The 16611-nt window shown below is 40.5% G+C and overlaps 1 protein-coding gene across 1 annotated transcript in view; it reads right to left on the bottom strand.

Moving 5' to 3' along the window:
- Positions 1-4290: 4290 nt before the first annotated feature.
- Positions 4291-16611, bottom strand: part of ciapin1 (cytokine induced apoptosis inhibitor 1) — a 31718-nt gene continuing 19397 nt past the window's right edge. The window contains exons 7-9 of the mRNA XM_088417462.1: positions 13611-13732; positions 7911-7989; positions 4291-6843 (exon numbers count right to left, since the gene is read on the bottom strand). Of these exons, the coding sequence (XP_088273588.1) occupies positions 6733-6843; positions 7911-7989; positions 13611-13732 (312 nt within the window). The 3' untranslated portion in view covers positions 4291-6732. The remainder of the gene's footprint in view (positions 6844-7910; positions 7990-13610; positions 13733-16611) is intronic.

Here is a 16611-nt window from a genome sequence, read left to right on the forward strand (position 1 = left end):
AGTCACTTACATTAGCGGAATATTAGAAGTCAAATTAAGTCAAAGTGTAGATAACCAAACATAATATTCAGGATTTACACTTGAAATACCGTTTTATTATAAAATACATCTTAGTAAGAGATTTCCAACGAGACCTGGTTCTCTGTCTTGTTCTCTATCGTCTACGTTTTTTTGATTGACAGCTGTCTGTTTGCGTGTCTAAAGCGGTGTCTAAAGTTGGGGCGGGAGTAGATTATAACTCCAGCCCTCATTTGTCAATGGTCGCACCAAGGGGGTGATTGGCACTTCTCTAAGACACGCGATTGGCTCCCGGCTCGACCATCGTAAATTAATGTACTGCAGTAGTTTGATGTACCTGGCCAGTGATGGGCAAAATACAGATTGTTTACTTGAGTAAAAGTGCTGAACCAAAAATCTACTCTAGAAAAAGTACAAAAAGTATAAAGTGTAATCTGTAATGTACTTTAAATTAAAATAAATATTTTTTTCGCAATTCACTGATCACAATTCCAATTGACATTTTTCTATGCTGTTAAGATAAAAATTGTCAGTTATGTTCAAGAAGCGGTGGCTCGGTGGAAGAGCCAGCTTCCACACATTCTGAAAACATGCATGGAAGGGGTTTTGGACACTAAATGGTCATACTCGAAATCAGGGGTGTCAAACTTGTTTTAGCTTGCAGGCTGCATAGAGGAAAATCTATTCCCAAATGGGCCGGACAAATAACAAGATGGTACATTAAAACATCAACTTCGGATTCATTATTCCTTTTTAAATACTGTCCAAAATTGTATGCAACAATGCAACATCTAATAATGACAAAAAATTAACATTACTATTAATCATAAAACATTTCAAGTTGTTCATTAAAAAATAAAAATCACCTCATTTTTATGCTTTACAAAATCATCTCACAGGCCAGATTATACCCGTTCGAGCCAGAACCAGCCCACGGTCGTATGTTTGACACCCCGACTTTTAATTGTCCTTAGGTGTGATTGGGTGCGTTAATGGATGTTCGTCACTGTGTGCCCTGTGAATGACTAGCAACCAGTTCAGGTTGTTCCCCACCTCCTGCCTGAAGACTGCTGGGATAGGCACCAGCAAGCCAGCAACCTCAGTGAGGCTAAGCGGCTACATGCATTATGCTATAATGCATGAATGGATGTTCAAGAAGACCTGCCAGACATGATAGTAATGTACTACACTACAAAGTTAGCAGCATTAGATGCATTTGTTATTTACATATCACACTTTTGTGAGATGAATGAGATCGGGGTTATCAACTCGGATGAAATCATACTCATAGGCCCATCTTTTAATCATTGTTGCAGTGCTTTTTATTATTCTCAAAGTGGTGTGAGCATCGAGTGGTACATCCAGACTGTTACTTTAATAATGTGCATTGTCCCATTTAAAGCAAATAAAATTAAGTTGCACAATGTGAAAATCATCCATCCAACAATTATCTGTAGCCGCTTATCCTCTCTAGGGTCACTGGCTTGCTGGTGCCTGAGAAAACAGGAAAACATGCAGGACACCGGCCCCCGAGGCTTGGAATTGCCCACCCCTGTTCTATGCTCTCCAGGTTATGTGGCGGTGAGAGTTGTGGGACGTCCCTGCGTTTATTTATTTTTATTTTTTTAATTTAGCGGCAGCCGCTGATTGATCACACAGTTTACGTAGTATGGCCATGGGTGAGGGTGAGTGGCTACGGGCCTCTTGAGCCTACGCTAATTCATCTTATTTGTCTGTGTCTTATTCGACACTAACTTCTAGCATAGGCTACCTACTGCTATCTTCTATGCTCTCCAGTTTATGCGGAGGTGAAAGTTGTGGGACGTCCCTGCGTTTTTTTTCTTTTTTTTTAGCGGCAGCCAGGCTGATTGGTCAAACACAGTTTATGTAGTTTGCACAAAAATGCTGAAAGAAAAGTCACAAGGCCTTATATTTGTGAATGGTTAAAAAAAAGTAATGAGGCATTTTTTAAAATGTAACAAGTAAAAAGTATGACGTGTTTTAAATGTAGGGAGTAAAAATGAAATGTCAGAAAAAAAATACTTCTAAAAGTACAAACTACAGGGAACATTTATTGAAGTACAGTAACAGAGTCATTGTACTTCCCATCACTGTCCCTGGGAAATGAATTAATAGTTACCTCGTCTGTCTGGCATGCTGGAAAGTGTAATAGTGTCATGGCACATCGCCGCAATATACGTTTTTTTTTTTTGTTAAAATCCGCGCAAGACCGTGGGCGCAATGGAGCAAGGGATCAGTGTATATATGTGCTCCATTTTGCCTGCGTCCGTGACACGCACTACAACATGCGTCATCCAGACGTTTTTTGTAGGGAAGTTGTGAAACACAAGGTTCACAAAAAGCAATTTCGACCAGCAGTGGGATCCTGCTCTCGATGGGACTTTGCGCTTTGGCTGCCTTAGCCAATCACGTACTCACGTTCACATCCCGGTTTGTCGGCTTGAGTTACCACTGCAAATTACCGCAGCTGTGTTATGCCACCTTCACACAGCGTTTTTGATATCGTTCGAGGTAGGACGCTAGCAGTACAGTGCCCCCCTACTTCGCGGCTAATGGGGGTGTCAACCCCCTGCGAAGTCTGAAACCCGCGAAGTGGGGTATCAGTTCCTAGATTTCTATGTACGCCCCAATATAGCCGCAGTAACCATAAACAATCCCTTTTTTTTTTTTTGGCGTATTTTATTTCCCTTCTATTATGTAACATTACATTATCCTTATTAAAATTATTGTATATTCATTAAATAACTGATATTACTTAATTTGTTGAGAATTTGTTCTCAGGACTGGTAATCTGCATGAAATATTTTTAATTTTTCCTGGAAAAACCCGCAAAGTACTGAGACCGCGATATCTGGGCGCAAAGTAGGAGGGATCACTGTATATCGAGCTAAAGTGGGGGTCAAAAAGGCAAACCAATCAAACGCCCCCCCCCCCCCAAATATACAAAATCGTTGTGAGTTTTTCGGCTTTTGAAAATGAGACTCTCATTGACATGAAATGACAGAATCCATATTGTGCAATTTCTTAATACACAATATGGTAATTGATTTGAAATAAACTACTATCACTCGATGGCATTAATTCCAAATCAGTCATTTTTAAAAATATGTTTGTGAATCTATGATTAACAAAACTTGCTATTAACAAGATTTTGAATGTATACTTTTTAGAACTGTCATTCAATACCATGATATTTTGGTTTAAGGTTATCATAACTTCACATTCTGATATTGTCCCATGCCTACTCACAAACATTCAAAATAATTAAATAATGTTACAATTGTTCGTTAATTCTCTTGAATTACATACTCTCTTGAATTAACTAACAGAGATGAACAAACGAGCACATGCTGAATGCACATACAATTTAGAAGCTCACCTAAGGTTTATTTTCATCTCGTCATAAATGCACTGAGAAATATAAATAATTTTCATTTTGGGCAACATTTTAAAACATTTTTTATTTGTCTTATTTCATAATGAAAACATTATCAAGTTTATAGCTAACCTCAAAGAGTAGCAGTTGTCCACATGTTATTTTTTGGGGGAAGATGTGTTTATGAAAAAAAAAAAAACCCTTTATGCCATCTTGCAAAGAAGACAAAAGTTGTGTGACGATTCTTTGCACATTAATAGATAGAAGCAGATATTTTGCTTGAATGGAATTCAATTTGAATCGCAAATTGATTCTGAATTGAATCAGAGACCCTAAAATTGAATTTGAATTGTGAGACAAGATTTCCACTCCTAATTTTGTCCATTTAATCGCACAATTTTCGGGACTCCATAGTTCGGGCCTATGGTTTTTTTAGTATTGCGAGTCCCAGGGACTCGACACTTTCCTGAGGTAAAATGAGCACTGATACAGTATATAACGTAGATGAGAATTCTCATCTTTTAAAATGGTAATAAAAACAAATAACAAAATTCTGGTCAAATATGTTTTTTCATGATATGTAGCTGACACGCTTGACCAGTGCTTATCAAATGCAGTGGACCCCCATGTTACAGCGTCCCTGGCTTACGTTTTTTTTTTTTCATGTTGCGATGTGTAATACTGAGGTTTTCTTCCCCTCTTTACGGTATTTTCCCAGCTTTGCAACAAAAACAACCGTCGTGAGCCTAGGGGGTTGGCTAGATTTGTGTTGTTTTGTCTCCATCTGCAGGCGTTTTTAGGTAATTGCACTTGTTATGTCCCAGTCTAGGGGCCCCGCCTTCCCTAACTCCCAAGCAGCCAGCTGACGAACCAGGTGTGGAAAACCAAAAGATATATTTATTTACATGAAAAATAGGGTTACTGAAAAATAGGAGCAAGTAACTCAGGGTGAACCAAGGCCAAAACAACAAACAAAACAATCCTGTCTGTGAAATAACCAAACTAACCTAGCAAACAAAACAACCAAAAGACAATATGCTTACCTCCTTAGCTCCAAAAACAGGAGGAAAGAAAATGCACAACAAAAACGGCGGTTCACCCCTACTGTTTGGTTTCCACAAATATCAGGACAAATGTGTGGCTGGTTGGGAACGAAGGAGGACGAGAGAGCTGTCTGCCATCTCGGCTCAATATATAGCAGGTGTGCGATCCACAGCAGCCAATCATGGGCCTTCCTGGATCCGACCAATCCTTGCATTGCTGGGGCACACCTAAAAAAAAGATGCCAGGAAACACTGGGGAAAAAGAAACAAAGCAGGCCGGTACCGGAGAGCAAAACCCCTGAGTGAACCCACCCGTAACACACTTATTTTCTGTTGCGGTCTAACTGCCTCCATGCAACGCGTCACTACAGTGCTGGTCTGTTATTGGTCGGTCTCACTTCTTTCTAATTGGTGGAATGGTAAAGCTTTGCTCTATTGTGAGTGGTTCCAAAACCGTATTTATTGTGTATTTTACTGCTTAATTCAAACTTGAATGGGTTAGCCATGAGTCCCAACATTGCTAGTGATGTTAAAGAGAGAAATAAGATGATGATTTATGTGGAAACGATGCTGGAGATAATCAAGTAATACAAAGCTAGCCTCGCCGAGGCTACCCTTACTGGCGAATATGGGCATAACAAGCGCCACTCAAAGGTAAATAAACCCTTTCTATATTTTCTTATTTATGATTTTTCTGATTGTATATATGTATATTATATATACGTAGCACTTACTATACTATTTTGGTATCAATTTTTAATATGTATGTACAATTTTGATGTTTTTACCTGGGGTTCTAAACGCATTAGCTATTTAACGTAGGTTTGGATTGCCTGCCATACGGTGAATTCGTCCTACGAGCCCAACCGCGGAACGGATTAATCTCGTAACACGGGGGCCCACTGTATTTAGGCAATTGAGCACTGTGATAACTGTGACCATTAGATCGCAGTGTTGAATTACATACTACACATACATTACATGCATTTCTAGGTAAGGAAAGGATATCAATCTTTCATATGACACCCTCTCATGTTTACATTAACATAGAACATAATATTCTGTATGGCTTTGAAGGATGAGTGAAATGCCAAATATACTGGCACTTGAGAGGTTGCCTTTTCCGAGAACGCTTGGTACTGAAAAAGTTAAGGAGCCAGTTGTCTTGCTTCCGGGTTAGAAATCTAGACACCCAAAAATTATTTTAAATGATGTTGAGATGCCTTTGTAATATGTAATCCTATAAAATACCTATAATTGTAGACAGATTCAACTACTATGAGACAGACACTTTTAAGGAACTAAGCAGGATTGATTCGGACTATAAAATGTCTACTGTATCACAAGATATGATTTTATTTCTCTTCAAAGATTGAAGAAAATATCTCTGATGTACTGCGGTGTTTTTTCCTGGGTTGGGAGTATGTAGCAATAAGGTAATGACTGAACACTTTTTTTTTGCAGTGGAATAGTTGTAGCCTCAGTCCTTTTATGACTACTACCACGCTGCTAAAGAAATAGGGTACTGTACTGTTGAAACTTGGTTTATTAAATTTTAACTCAAACTCTCAGATGATCAACATGTAGTAGACATCTGAGAGCTTGATACTTGCTATTGCAAAGACATTGTCACTTCTGGTATACTTCGCCACACAATTCAACAATTTGCACAATGAACTGGCAAAACCAGGTCCCTTGTACCTGTTCATTGTTATATGCTTGGTTAGACATACTGTATTTCTTGTAGGAAAGTGTATTACTGTATTACACCCAAAAATTAAACCAGTTCAATCTCACAATCCTAACATCAGTGACTTCCCGTCCAAAATAATGACTGGCACAACCCTCATTGTCTTCTCATGCAAAGTAACTACTAGAAACACAGCTATACTGATTTTCTATTACAAATACGCAGACAAAAAAAGGCCATACAATGCCAGCATAGTATATTGAGCTCCAGCAGTTCACTTGCAAATAATGAACCGCTTCACTTCTCCAAACCTCACATTTACAATAAATATATTATGCTATACTGTGATATTGATTTTTTTTTTCTGTCGTGCCAGCAAAACGATTCTGTACGATTTCTTTAGAAAACTGAAGCAGAGGAAAAAAAAGGGGGATTTTTGTTGGAAACAATCCAAAAGTGAGACAAGCACTAGACCACTGATCAGCAGAATTTAGAGGGGAAGCAAGTGGTTCGAGGGAGTGTGATGTTCTCAATCATTGGAATGACACTGACGCGCTGAATCGGTAGAATGAGACTTGCGAGTTTCATGCATCTGTCAGTGTGATGTTTTTCAACACAATCCTCTCTCCTGGTTTGAATGCTGGCATCCCCAGGTATGGACAGCTGGCACATCGAAATGCATCACCAAGGTAACACTGAAAAACGCAAGACACAACATTACAGACTACGCAATGTTTTTTTTTTTTTCCAATGAAATATGTATACACATAGTCCTCTACAAAATATTGGAATGGCAAAATAAATACCCTCTTTGTACTGTATACTAACTACAGGCATTTGGGTTTCAGATCAAAAGATTAATATGAATAAACGCATTCAGGCATTGCCCTTCATAACAATTGGAACACAAGGGTTTCAGATCAAAAGATTAATTTGAATAAACACATTCAGGCATTCCCCTTCATAACTGTGGGCACTCAAGCTAAGATTTTTTCTTGAAGTCTACTTAACCACTGGGTGTCCGGGGATTTTCCACTAGCCTGGCCTTATTATCACCAAACTTTGAGCTGACTTTAAGAGGGTCATAAAATCGTCAAATAGAAATATTTACTTTCAACCCCTCACATTGTTCAGTGACATTGTGCCTTTATGTACTCTTTTATATCCCGGCGATCAAAAGGGTGCTGTTCCTTCACATAAACTTTGTGAAGACTTTTCAATGTTTTTTAGCGACAAGATTTTTAATATTATGTCTTCTCTATCGCTATCTATATCAGATTTTGCTGTCTATAGTTGTCCTGCTATTTTTAAGTGCTTCAAGCAAGTGCCTCTTTCAGTCTTAACTGATATAGTACTCCAGCTCAGGCCTTCCTACTGTCCTTGTGACATCATCCCTCCTCGTCTTTCTAAGGACGTTTTCCGTACCATTGGACCCTGTTTTAGTAGTTTTAATAAATGCATCTTTGATCAGTGGCTGTGAGAATTGAACAACTGAATTTTTTAAACAGAACTGAATATTTAAAATGGAATTGATGATGGAATCAGAAAAATCGCATCAGTTCCAATCCCTATACAGGGGGATCCTTAAGTATCAAAGTTTTACTTACAATCACGATCACAAATCTGCCAATGAGTTTATCGAAATAAATTTGATAGCCATGGCCAACCCTTTTCATTTGGTGCAGTATAAAATAAAAGGAAAATTAAAGGGTGCCCACGGCAGTATGAAGGTCTTATCCCACTTAAAAGGGAACACACTCACACTTCCACAGGCAGACTTTGGTAAATTTGTCATCTGTTGTCCTTTACTCTCCTCCAGTTCCTCAGCAAGGCCGCAAGTGCTGCACAAACACAGACATGAGACATTCACATTAAATGCGCAAAGGAGATACAATGCGCACACACACACACACACACACAATATACACTCAGTCAATGCACAGTCAATGCCGTAAATTTTGACAGCGGACCGGGGGGATAATTTCCCGCGGCACGATGCTGCGGCACGATGCTGCCGCCAGCGGTTGAAAAACATGGATCTAGCTTGATGGCACAGCTGGTCGGTGTGTTGTGAAGACTTTGCAAACTTTATCTGTTAGACGTGGCTGCTAAAATTGCTAGTGGCGGTAAAGGAAGAAGTAAGAGGATGATGACAATAGAAACGAAGCAGGAGATAATAAAAAAATACGAAGGAGGCGCACGCATAGTTAACCTTGCTAGTGAGTATGGCCGTAATATATATATATATATATATATATATATATATATATATATATATATATATATATATATATATATATATATATATATATATATATATATATATATACACACACAGTGGGTCCCCGTGTTACGAACTTAATCCGTTTAGCGGCTACGCTCGTAACTCGAACTGCTCGTATGACGGGCAATCCAAACTTATGTTAATTCGTGAATGCGTGCAACGCATGCAAAAACCTTAGGTAAAAACATCACGACTTTATACACATATTAAAAATGAGTAACATAACCTACTGTACAGTCCATTCTCATGAGCAAGGTTAACTATGCACGCGCCTCCTTCGTATTTTTTTATTATCTCCTGCTTGGTTTCTATTGTCATCATCCTCTTACTTCTTCCTTTACCGCCACTTACAATTTTAGAAGCCATGTCTAACAGATAAAGTTTGCAAAGTCTTCACAACATTCCTTCCTTCCGTTTTTGACTCATTTTCTCTCCTTCCTTTCGTCCCGAACAGCTGTGCCATCAAGCTAGATAAAGGCGTTCGGCCAATAGCATATCGGCATTTTTGTGATTGACGTGACGTCGGCCAATAGCATCTCCGTGAGTGAGACCGTGACTGACACCGTGACTGAGACAGTGACTGTGACATTGTAAGAGCAATATCGGTCTTCGTTGCCGTGACAAGCTTTAACTACTGATTTTGATGACGTGGCAAGGCGAAAATATATGAACAAATACAATGGCCTGCATGTCAGATTGCTCGTAAGGCGAATGGTCTGTGCGTAAGTGGGGGACAAAAAACTCCCCGGAGCGTAAGTCGAAATGTTCGTAAAAGAGGGTGTTCATAAACCGACATATATATATATATATATATATATATATATATATATATATAATATATATATATATGCACACAGTGATCCCCTCTACTTCACGGTTAATGGGGGGTGTCCCCGGTTCCGGGGAGTGTTTTGCTGCTGTCGCTGTTTTGGCCTTAGCTGGAGAGACGAACAATGTTTTTCTTTTTCTATTTTTCTATTTAACCACCACCTGTTGGACCTGTGTTCGGTGTTTTTTTTTTAATTTTTCCTTCATTTTTGAGGACTGCTTCCATTCTTCGATAGCTAGTGATTAGCCGTTTCTCTGAACAGCTCCTAGCTCCGTTCGTCCTCGTGCAGCTCTGCTAGCGTAAGTATTTCGCTCAGCTGTAATAAGGTAAGCATGGCTCCGTGCACCTCCACCGCATCTGTCACTTGCGACACCTGCGTTATTCTCATGGAGAGGCTTTCTCTCCTAGAGGGCCGTGTCCGTCAGCTAGAGCAGAGTAGTCTGATAATCGTAGATCAGACGGACACATCTGATAGTGATAATGCGGGCCGTAGCCCTCCCGCAATGCCGCTAGCGTCGACTAGTGCAGGTCGTAGCCTACCCGCTAGTCCGGCTAGCATTAGCCCGAAGAAGCCTGCTAGCCGCGGTGAGCCTGTTCGGACGCATAATCGTTTTAGCCCCCTCGCTAGGCAAACTCCATCTCAGTCTACTGGCTCCCGCAAATTAGTTATAGGGGACTCCCTAACATCACCCGTAACATCAAGCTTAAAACGCCAGCTACCGTAATGTGTATCCCTGGGGCCAGAGCACCCGACATTGAAGCTAACTTTAAGGAGCTGACACGCAAGAGGCCTAGACACCAGTTTAGTGCAAACAACACTAGTTACTCGGACATAGTGATACATGTCGACTCCAACGAAACTAGAATGAGGCAGTCTAAGATTACAAAGAAGAACATAGCTAGGACTTGTAATCTTACTAGAAAGATGAGTCGGCATCGAGTTATTGTCTCTGGCCCTCTGCCTGCAAGAGGCAATGATGAGAGGTTTAGCAGATTGTTCTCGCTTAACCGGTGGATGGCTAGTTTCTGTAGAGAGCAGGGTTTCCAGTTTGTAGATAATTGGCCCTCTTTCTGCGGCCGGCTCGACCTGCTAAAGATGGATGGCCTTCACCCTAACTGGGAAGGCGCCATCACTCTTTCTAGAAACATAGATTACTGTTTGAGCCTTCCATGACTTCTCATATTAGAGCATGTCGGGTCGCAGGCGAGTAGCGAGCCTGCTAGAACGGGTGTGGAGTCGTTAAGGCTAGAGTTAACCGACACTAGGTTGGACTGCTACAACACACATAGCATATTTAGTCTAGGTCACTGCAATCCACACACTGTTTCAATACCTAATGCTGAATGCCCTAATGATAAGATTTCTGCTGAGGTGGTGTTAATTATGGAAAATAGTCCCGCCTCTTTAATCAGTAAGACTAGTGACATAGTACCTTGGCGGAGTATTAATATTAATATGCGCGGTATAGCCGTCAACAATTGAATTCCTACTTTACTAACATTGCGACGAGGTTTTAATTACTCAAAATACAGAGCAAGCCCCAGCCATAAAAATCTTGTTGGTATTAGTACTACCAACATGAGGACTCAAGAGTAGTCCAGGAAAAATTTCCCAGTTTAAATTTGGCTTCATGAATATTAGGTCACTCCCCTCAAAAGCCCTTCTTGTAAATGATCTTATTACAGATCAAAATCTTAACGTGCTTGGTCTGCGAAACCTGGCTAAAACCAAATGAATTCTTGTCATTAAATGAGGCCTCACCCGCAAACTTTGTGGGCTCACATGTTGCCCGTCCTTGTAAAAAAGGAGGGGGTGTCGCCCTAATTTCAGAATCTGATTTTAGGCTTAGCACGAGCACTAGTCACACCTTTCAAGACATTTGAGGCTCTCGTTATGCGATCGAGCTCCTCACCACTATTCTATGTGGTAGTTATTTACCGTCCTCCCGGTCCATACTCTGGATTCTTAGATGAATTCCCTGAATTTATGGCTGACTTAATAACTCACACAGATAATATATTAATTATGGGTGACTTCAATATTCATATGAACTCCCCATTGGAGCCACTTACTGTAGCTTTTCAAGCAATAATCGATGCATTTGGTTTTACACAAATAATAAAAGCAGCAACACACCGGAATGGTAATATCTTAGACTTCGTGTTAACCCATGGCCTAACTGCCTCAAATGTCACAACTCTGCCGCATACTAACGTTATGTCTGATGATTATCTTATAACATTTGAAGTCCTAGCTCAGTATGGTCTTATTGTCCACAACCAAGGCTTTAAGAGCCGTGATATTAACTCATCAACCACTGCTGCACTTTCTGAATCACTGCCTTCAGCAACAACTGCCTTTCAGTCTTTCACTGGTTCAGTCGATAAGCTCGCGAATGATTTTAATACGGTTCTTTTGAATTCCCTAAACTCTATTGCGCCGCTGAAACTTAAGACTTGTCCGAAGCGGCACACCGTGGTTTACGGATGAAACGCGTACTTGTAAATTGTTAAGTAGTCAACTTCCGTCAGGCCTGGTGCGATAGCCTGCTGAAATATAAAGAGGTTCTTAGGTTAGCAAAAACAAATTACTTTTCCAAAATGATTAGTCTTAATAAAACCAACCCAAAATATTTGACACGGTAGCACAGCTAACGCAACAGCAGCAGGTTAATCATAGTTCCCTCCATTCAGCACACAATTTTATGCAATTCTTTACTCAGCGGATTCAGCTAACAAGGGACGAAATAAAAAAGGCAGCGCCACTTACCCCCTCGGCTGTCCCCCTTCGGACAATCAGGTTCAAGAAAGTCTGGTTACCCTGTCCCAGTTTGATTTAGTATCTTAGTATCTGGTTAATGCAGCAAAGCCGACGTCCTGCATGCTCGACCCGCTTCCAGGCAAACTCGTTAAAGATTTATTCCCGGCCTTAGGGTCATCTGTCTTGAATATTATCAACCTGTCACTCTCCTCTGGCATTGTACTTGAAGCTTTTAAAACGGCCGTCATTCAACCATTACTTAAGAAACCTCACCTAAATCCTGAAAATCTCTTTAACTATAGGCCAGTGTCACACCTTCCGTTTATTGCCAAAATTCTTGAGAAAGTTGTAACACAACAGCTTAGCGATTTTATGGTAGACAACAATAGATTTGAACTCCTTCAGTCCGGTTTTACAGCCAACCACTCAACTGAGACAGCCCTAGTAAAAGTGACGAATGATCTTCTCTTAGCCTTGGATTCAACATTTTGTAACATTTTGTTTTCTGGACTTCCCATGTCCCATATTAAAAGCCTGCAGTGTGTACAGAATGCAGCAGCGAGACTATTGACAAGGACGAGAAAGTTCGATCATATTACTCCGATTCTAGCTGACCTGCATTGGCTTCCAATACACGTGAGATGTGATTTTAAGGTGATGTTAATTACTTATAAAATTTTACACGGTTTAGCTCCTTCCTATCTCGCCGACTTAGTATCACCATATGTTCCGTCCCGACAATTTCAATCACAAAATGCCGGTTTGCTATCGACCCCACGGGCTAAAAAGAAGTCCGTGGGATCAAGGGCATTTTCCATTTGCGCGCCAGTACTATGGAATGCCCTACCTATGGAAGTTCGCGCAGCTACCTCAGTAGAAATCTTTAATTCCCAACTAAAAACACATTTATACTCGAAAGCATTTAGTTAATGGGCCTGTCTACAGCTTTCTTCTTCTTTTTCCTGTCCCCTTCTCCCGGCTCAGAGAGGGGGCTAGCTAGATGGTAAAGGTTGACGACCGCCCCCATTGGACCCTGGGCTGATCGACCATCGCGGGTGAAGAGATCGACCGTCTGCGGTCCACTTGCAACCAAGTGTGCAACTGTGGGAAGGTTCCTGCCCAATGGCTTTGCCTGCTGTCAAGTCATCAATGCACTATATAGCACAATATGTTTTCTGTAATCTATATTGTGTACCTGAATTTGTCTGTATTGTGTATCTATTTGTCTGTTATTTGGTACATACAGGATCCACTTCAACCTGTGGACCTGGAAGGGGGCTCCTCCCACCTGTGGTCCCTTCTGGAGGTTTCTGATTTTCCCCAAATTGGTTTTTTTTTATTTTTCCTTCCCCTTCTGGGAGCTTTGACAGGGGATGCTGTTGTGTACCTTACACCAAAAAGATGTCTCGTCTGACTTCTTTTATCGAAAGAAGTCTGAAAATGACCTCTTTTCATCTGTGAAGCCCTTTGAGACTTCGGAGATTCAGGGCTATACAAATAAAATTTGATTGATTGATTGAATTGATTGAGAAAATTGACACATCTGAACCACAAAAGTTGTTTAGGACCCCTGCAATAAAATAACTACCAGTTACTGCAGGCTTTCTTCTTCTTGTTTGCACCTGTCCCACAGCTGGGAGCTTTCAGAGACACTGGGTCTGGCTTCTTCAAATCTTCTTCATCAAGCAAAGCATCAGAATCCACGAGGTCCTAGAAGGACAGAGAAGAGGAGCTTTCACTAAGTCACATGTGTACTTGTTTCAAGTCTTAATTTTAATGTTTCAGGCAAGTTCCAAACTACAGTACTACTCAACCAAGTACAGTGGAACCCCATGTTACAGCGTCCCTGGCTTACGTTTTTTTTTCATGTTGCGATGTGGAATACTGGGTTTTTTCATCCCCTCTTTATGGGATTTTCACGGTTTTGCGACAAAAACAACTGTCATGACCCTAGGGGGTTGTTTATATTTGTGTTGTTTTGTCTCTATCTCCAGACATTTTAAGGTAATTATTAGGGCCCGAGCAGCTACCACTGCGAGAGCCCTCTTGTTTTTCTCCGGAATATTAGCGCCCGAGCAGTGACCACTGTGAGGTCCCTATTGTTCCTCCCCAGATTATTAGAGCCAGAGCCGTGACCACTGCGAGGTCCCTATTGTTCCTCTCCGGATTATTATTATTAGGGCCCGAGCAGTGACCACTGCGAGGTCCCTATTGTTCCTCCCCAGATTATCAGGGCCCGAGCAGCTACCGCTGCGAGAGCCCTCGTGTTTTTCTCTGGATTATTATTATTATTATTTACTGTGCAGAACTTTTCCATTTTTTGAGGGCCTAAAACATGCACGAAAAGTCACCAAATTTTGCACAGTTGTCGGGCCTGGTGAAAAATTTGATATTTTAGTGTTTTCTAAAACAATACAAAAAAAATGCTCTGCAGCGCCACCTAAGGTCGAAAAAGTGCAGCTGGTCCTGGCCCGTTTGACCTAGAGCTACAAAAATTTTTAGGCATATGTAGGACCAAGAGACCTACAAAAAAGTCTGCGCGAGCCATGTGCTCAGATGTACAGAAAAAGTTATGAATTTTTGAGTGTGCATGTTTGGCCCATTTTTGCACATTTGCAGGTGCCAAACTGCTCCTTGTTTCTCCTAAACGCTTTACCCAATCGCCTTCAAATTTGCTGTGGTCTATAATCAGACATAGGGGCACAACTGGGCAAAATTTGGTGCAGATCCGCTGACATACTTGACAGGGGCGTGGCTTCAAATTATGTGTTCAATTTTTCCTTTGCCTAGAGGGACAAAAACCTTAATAACTTTGATGTACAAGCTTCAAAAAATCTAAAACTTCATAGACACATGGAAACTTGTGTCTATTGTCTACATGTTTTCAACACCTTTGAAAAAAGTTTTTTTTTACATAACCACTAGCGCCACCTAGTGGTTGATTAAAATGTCATTTTTTACACTTTCATGTATTGTGCTCAGTCTGTTTGATTAAAACAACTGAAAATTGGTCAGAAGACCATTAAGACATGGAATATTAAGGTTTTAAAATTTTATGACTTTTCGATAATAGGCGTGGTCTGCACACCACCTCAAAGTCAGATGACTCGCCAAAATGAAAAAAGTGGCTGTAATTGGCCCCAAAATGGCCTTATGAGTGGAAAATAGCTTCTCACTCCCGGCCCGTTTGACGGAGAGCTACAAAAATTTGTAGCAGTATGTAGGACCTTGAACCCTCCAAAAAAGTCAGAGCGAGCCATATGCTCAGAGGTACAGAAAGAGAGTTATGAATTTTTGAATGTGCACTTTTGGCCCGTTTTTGCTCATTTGCAGGTCATGAACTGCTCCTCTTTTCTCCTAAACGCTTTACTTAATCGACTTCAAATTTGCTGTGGTGTTTTATCTGACCGAGAGGCACAACTGTTCAAATTTCTGTGAAGATCCGCCATCAAATATGTTGGGGGTGGGGCTTCATATTATGCCTTTGATGTTTACTTCGCCACATGTGAAACAAACCTTTATAACTCAGCCTTACAGGCTTGGAAAAATCTGAAACTTAACAGACACATGAAGACTCAAGCCCTTAACACATGTGATTAAAAACATCTTCAATTGCTTATAAGGCCACCTAGTGGCAAACAAAAATGTCAGTCTTATGTCTCGCCAAAACGAACAAAGTTGCTGTATTTGGACCCAGATGGTCTTATCTTTTCTAAACTTCATATATTTTATGGGTTTCCAATGCGGAATACACCTATGAACGTTTTTTTTGTCGTAGTGCGAGAGCCACCTAGTGGCAGCCAAAAATATAACATTTTTTAAACCTTTTTATGTGTTTAGCTGAGCCCTTTAAAGTAATATCGCTTAAATTAAGTCTGACAAGCCTCTAGACGGCCCTGCTGACCTCCACCAAATTTTATGAAATTTCGATAATGGGCGTGGCCCATATGTCAACTTTCATTTCGAAGCTTTATTGGACCAGTAAAAGCTGCTATAATTTGACCCAGATGATCTGAGCTTCTCACAATTTCACACACTGGATGAAAATCTATTCCTGAAGACGTCGACAAACATATATTCCAGTTTAAAGCTAGCGCCACCTAGTGGCTGCAAAAAATGATTAGTCGAAAGATTGGAGTCAATCCTGTTTGGTTTGACCTACAGCTATAAAACTTTTCAGGCATATGTAGGATTGTAAGACCTACAAAAAAGTCAATGAGTGATGTGCTAGGATGTACAGAATAATTGTTATGATTTTTTTCAATGTGCAATTTTGCCCCATTCTTAGACATTAGCTGGTCTAAAACTAGTGCCTTTTTCTCTTAAACAGTTCACCCCATTAACTTCTATGTTGGCGTGGACTATTAGCAGATATAGCGGCACAAATTTGCCAAAAATTGTGAAGAGCCCATGACTTGTAAGATGTGCGCGGAGCTTCAAATTATTTTGAATATTTCCTTCGCCAAGAGTGACATAAACCGTAATAACTCAGCTGTTTCAGCTTCAAACCATGTGAAACTCTGCAGGGACTTTAAAAGTCATGCCCTAATACAGGTATGTGATAAACTTTCAAATCATTTACAGCGCCC

Source organism: Hippichthys cyanospilos, chromosome 6 (genome assembly GCF_059441005.1).
Source record: "Hippichthys cyanospilos isolate Australia breed blue-spotted pipefish chromosome 6, RoL_Hcya_1.0, whole genome shotgun sequence".
Classification (NCBI taxonomy): Eukaryota; Metazoa; Chordata; class Actinopteri; order Syngnathiformes; family Syngnathidae; genus Hippichthys; species Hippichthys cyanospilos.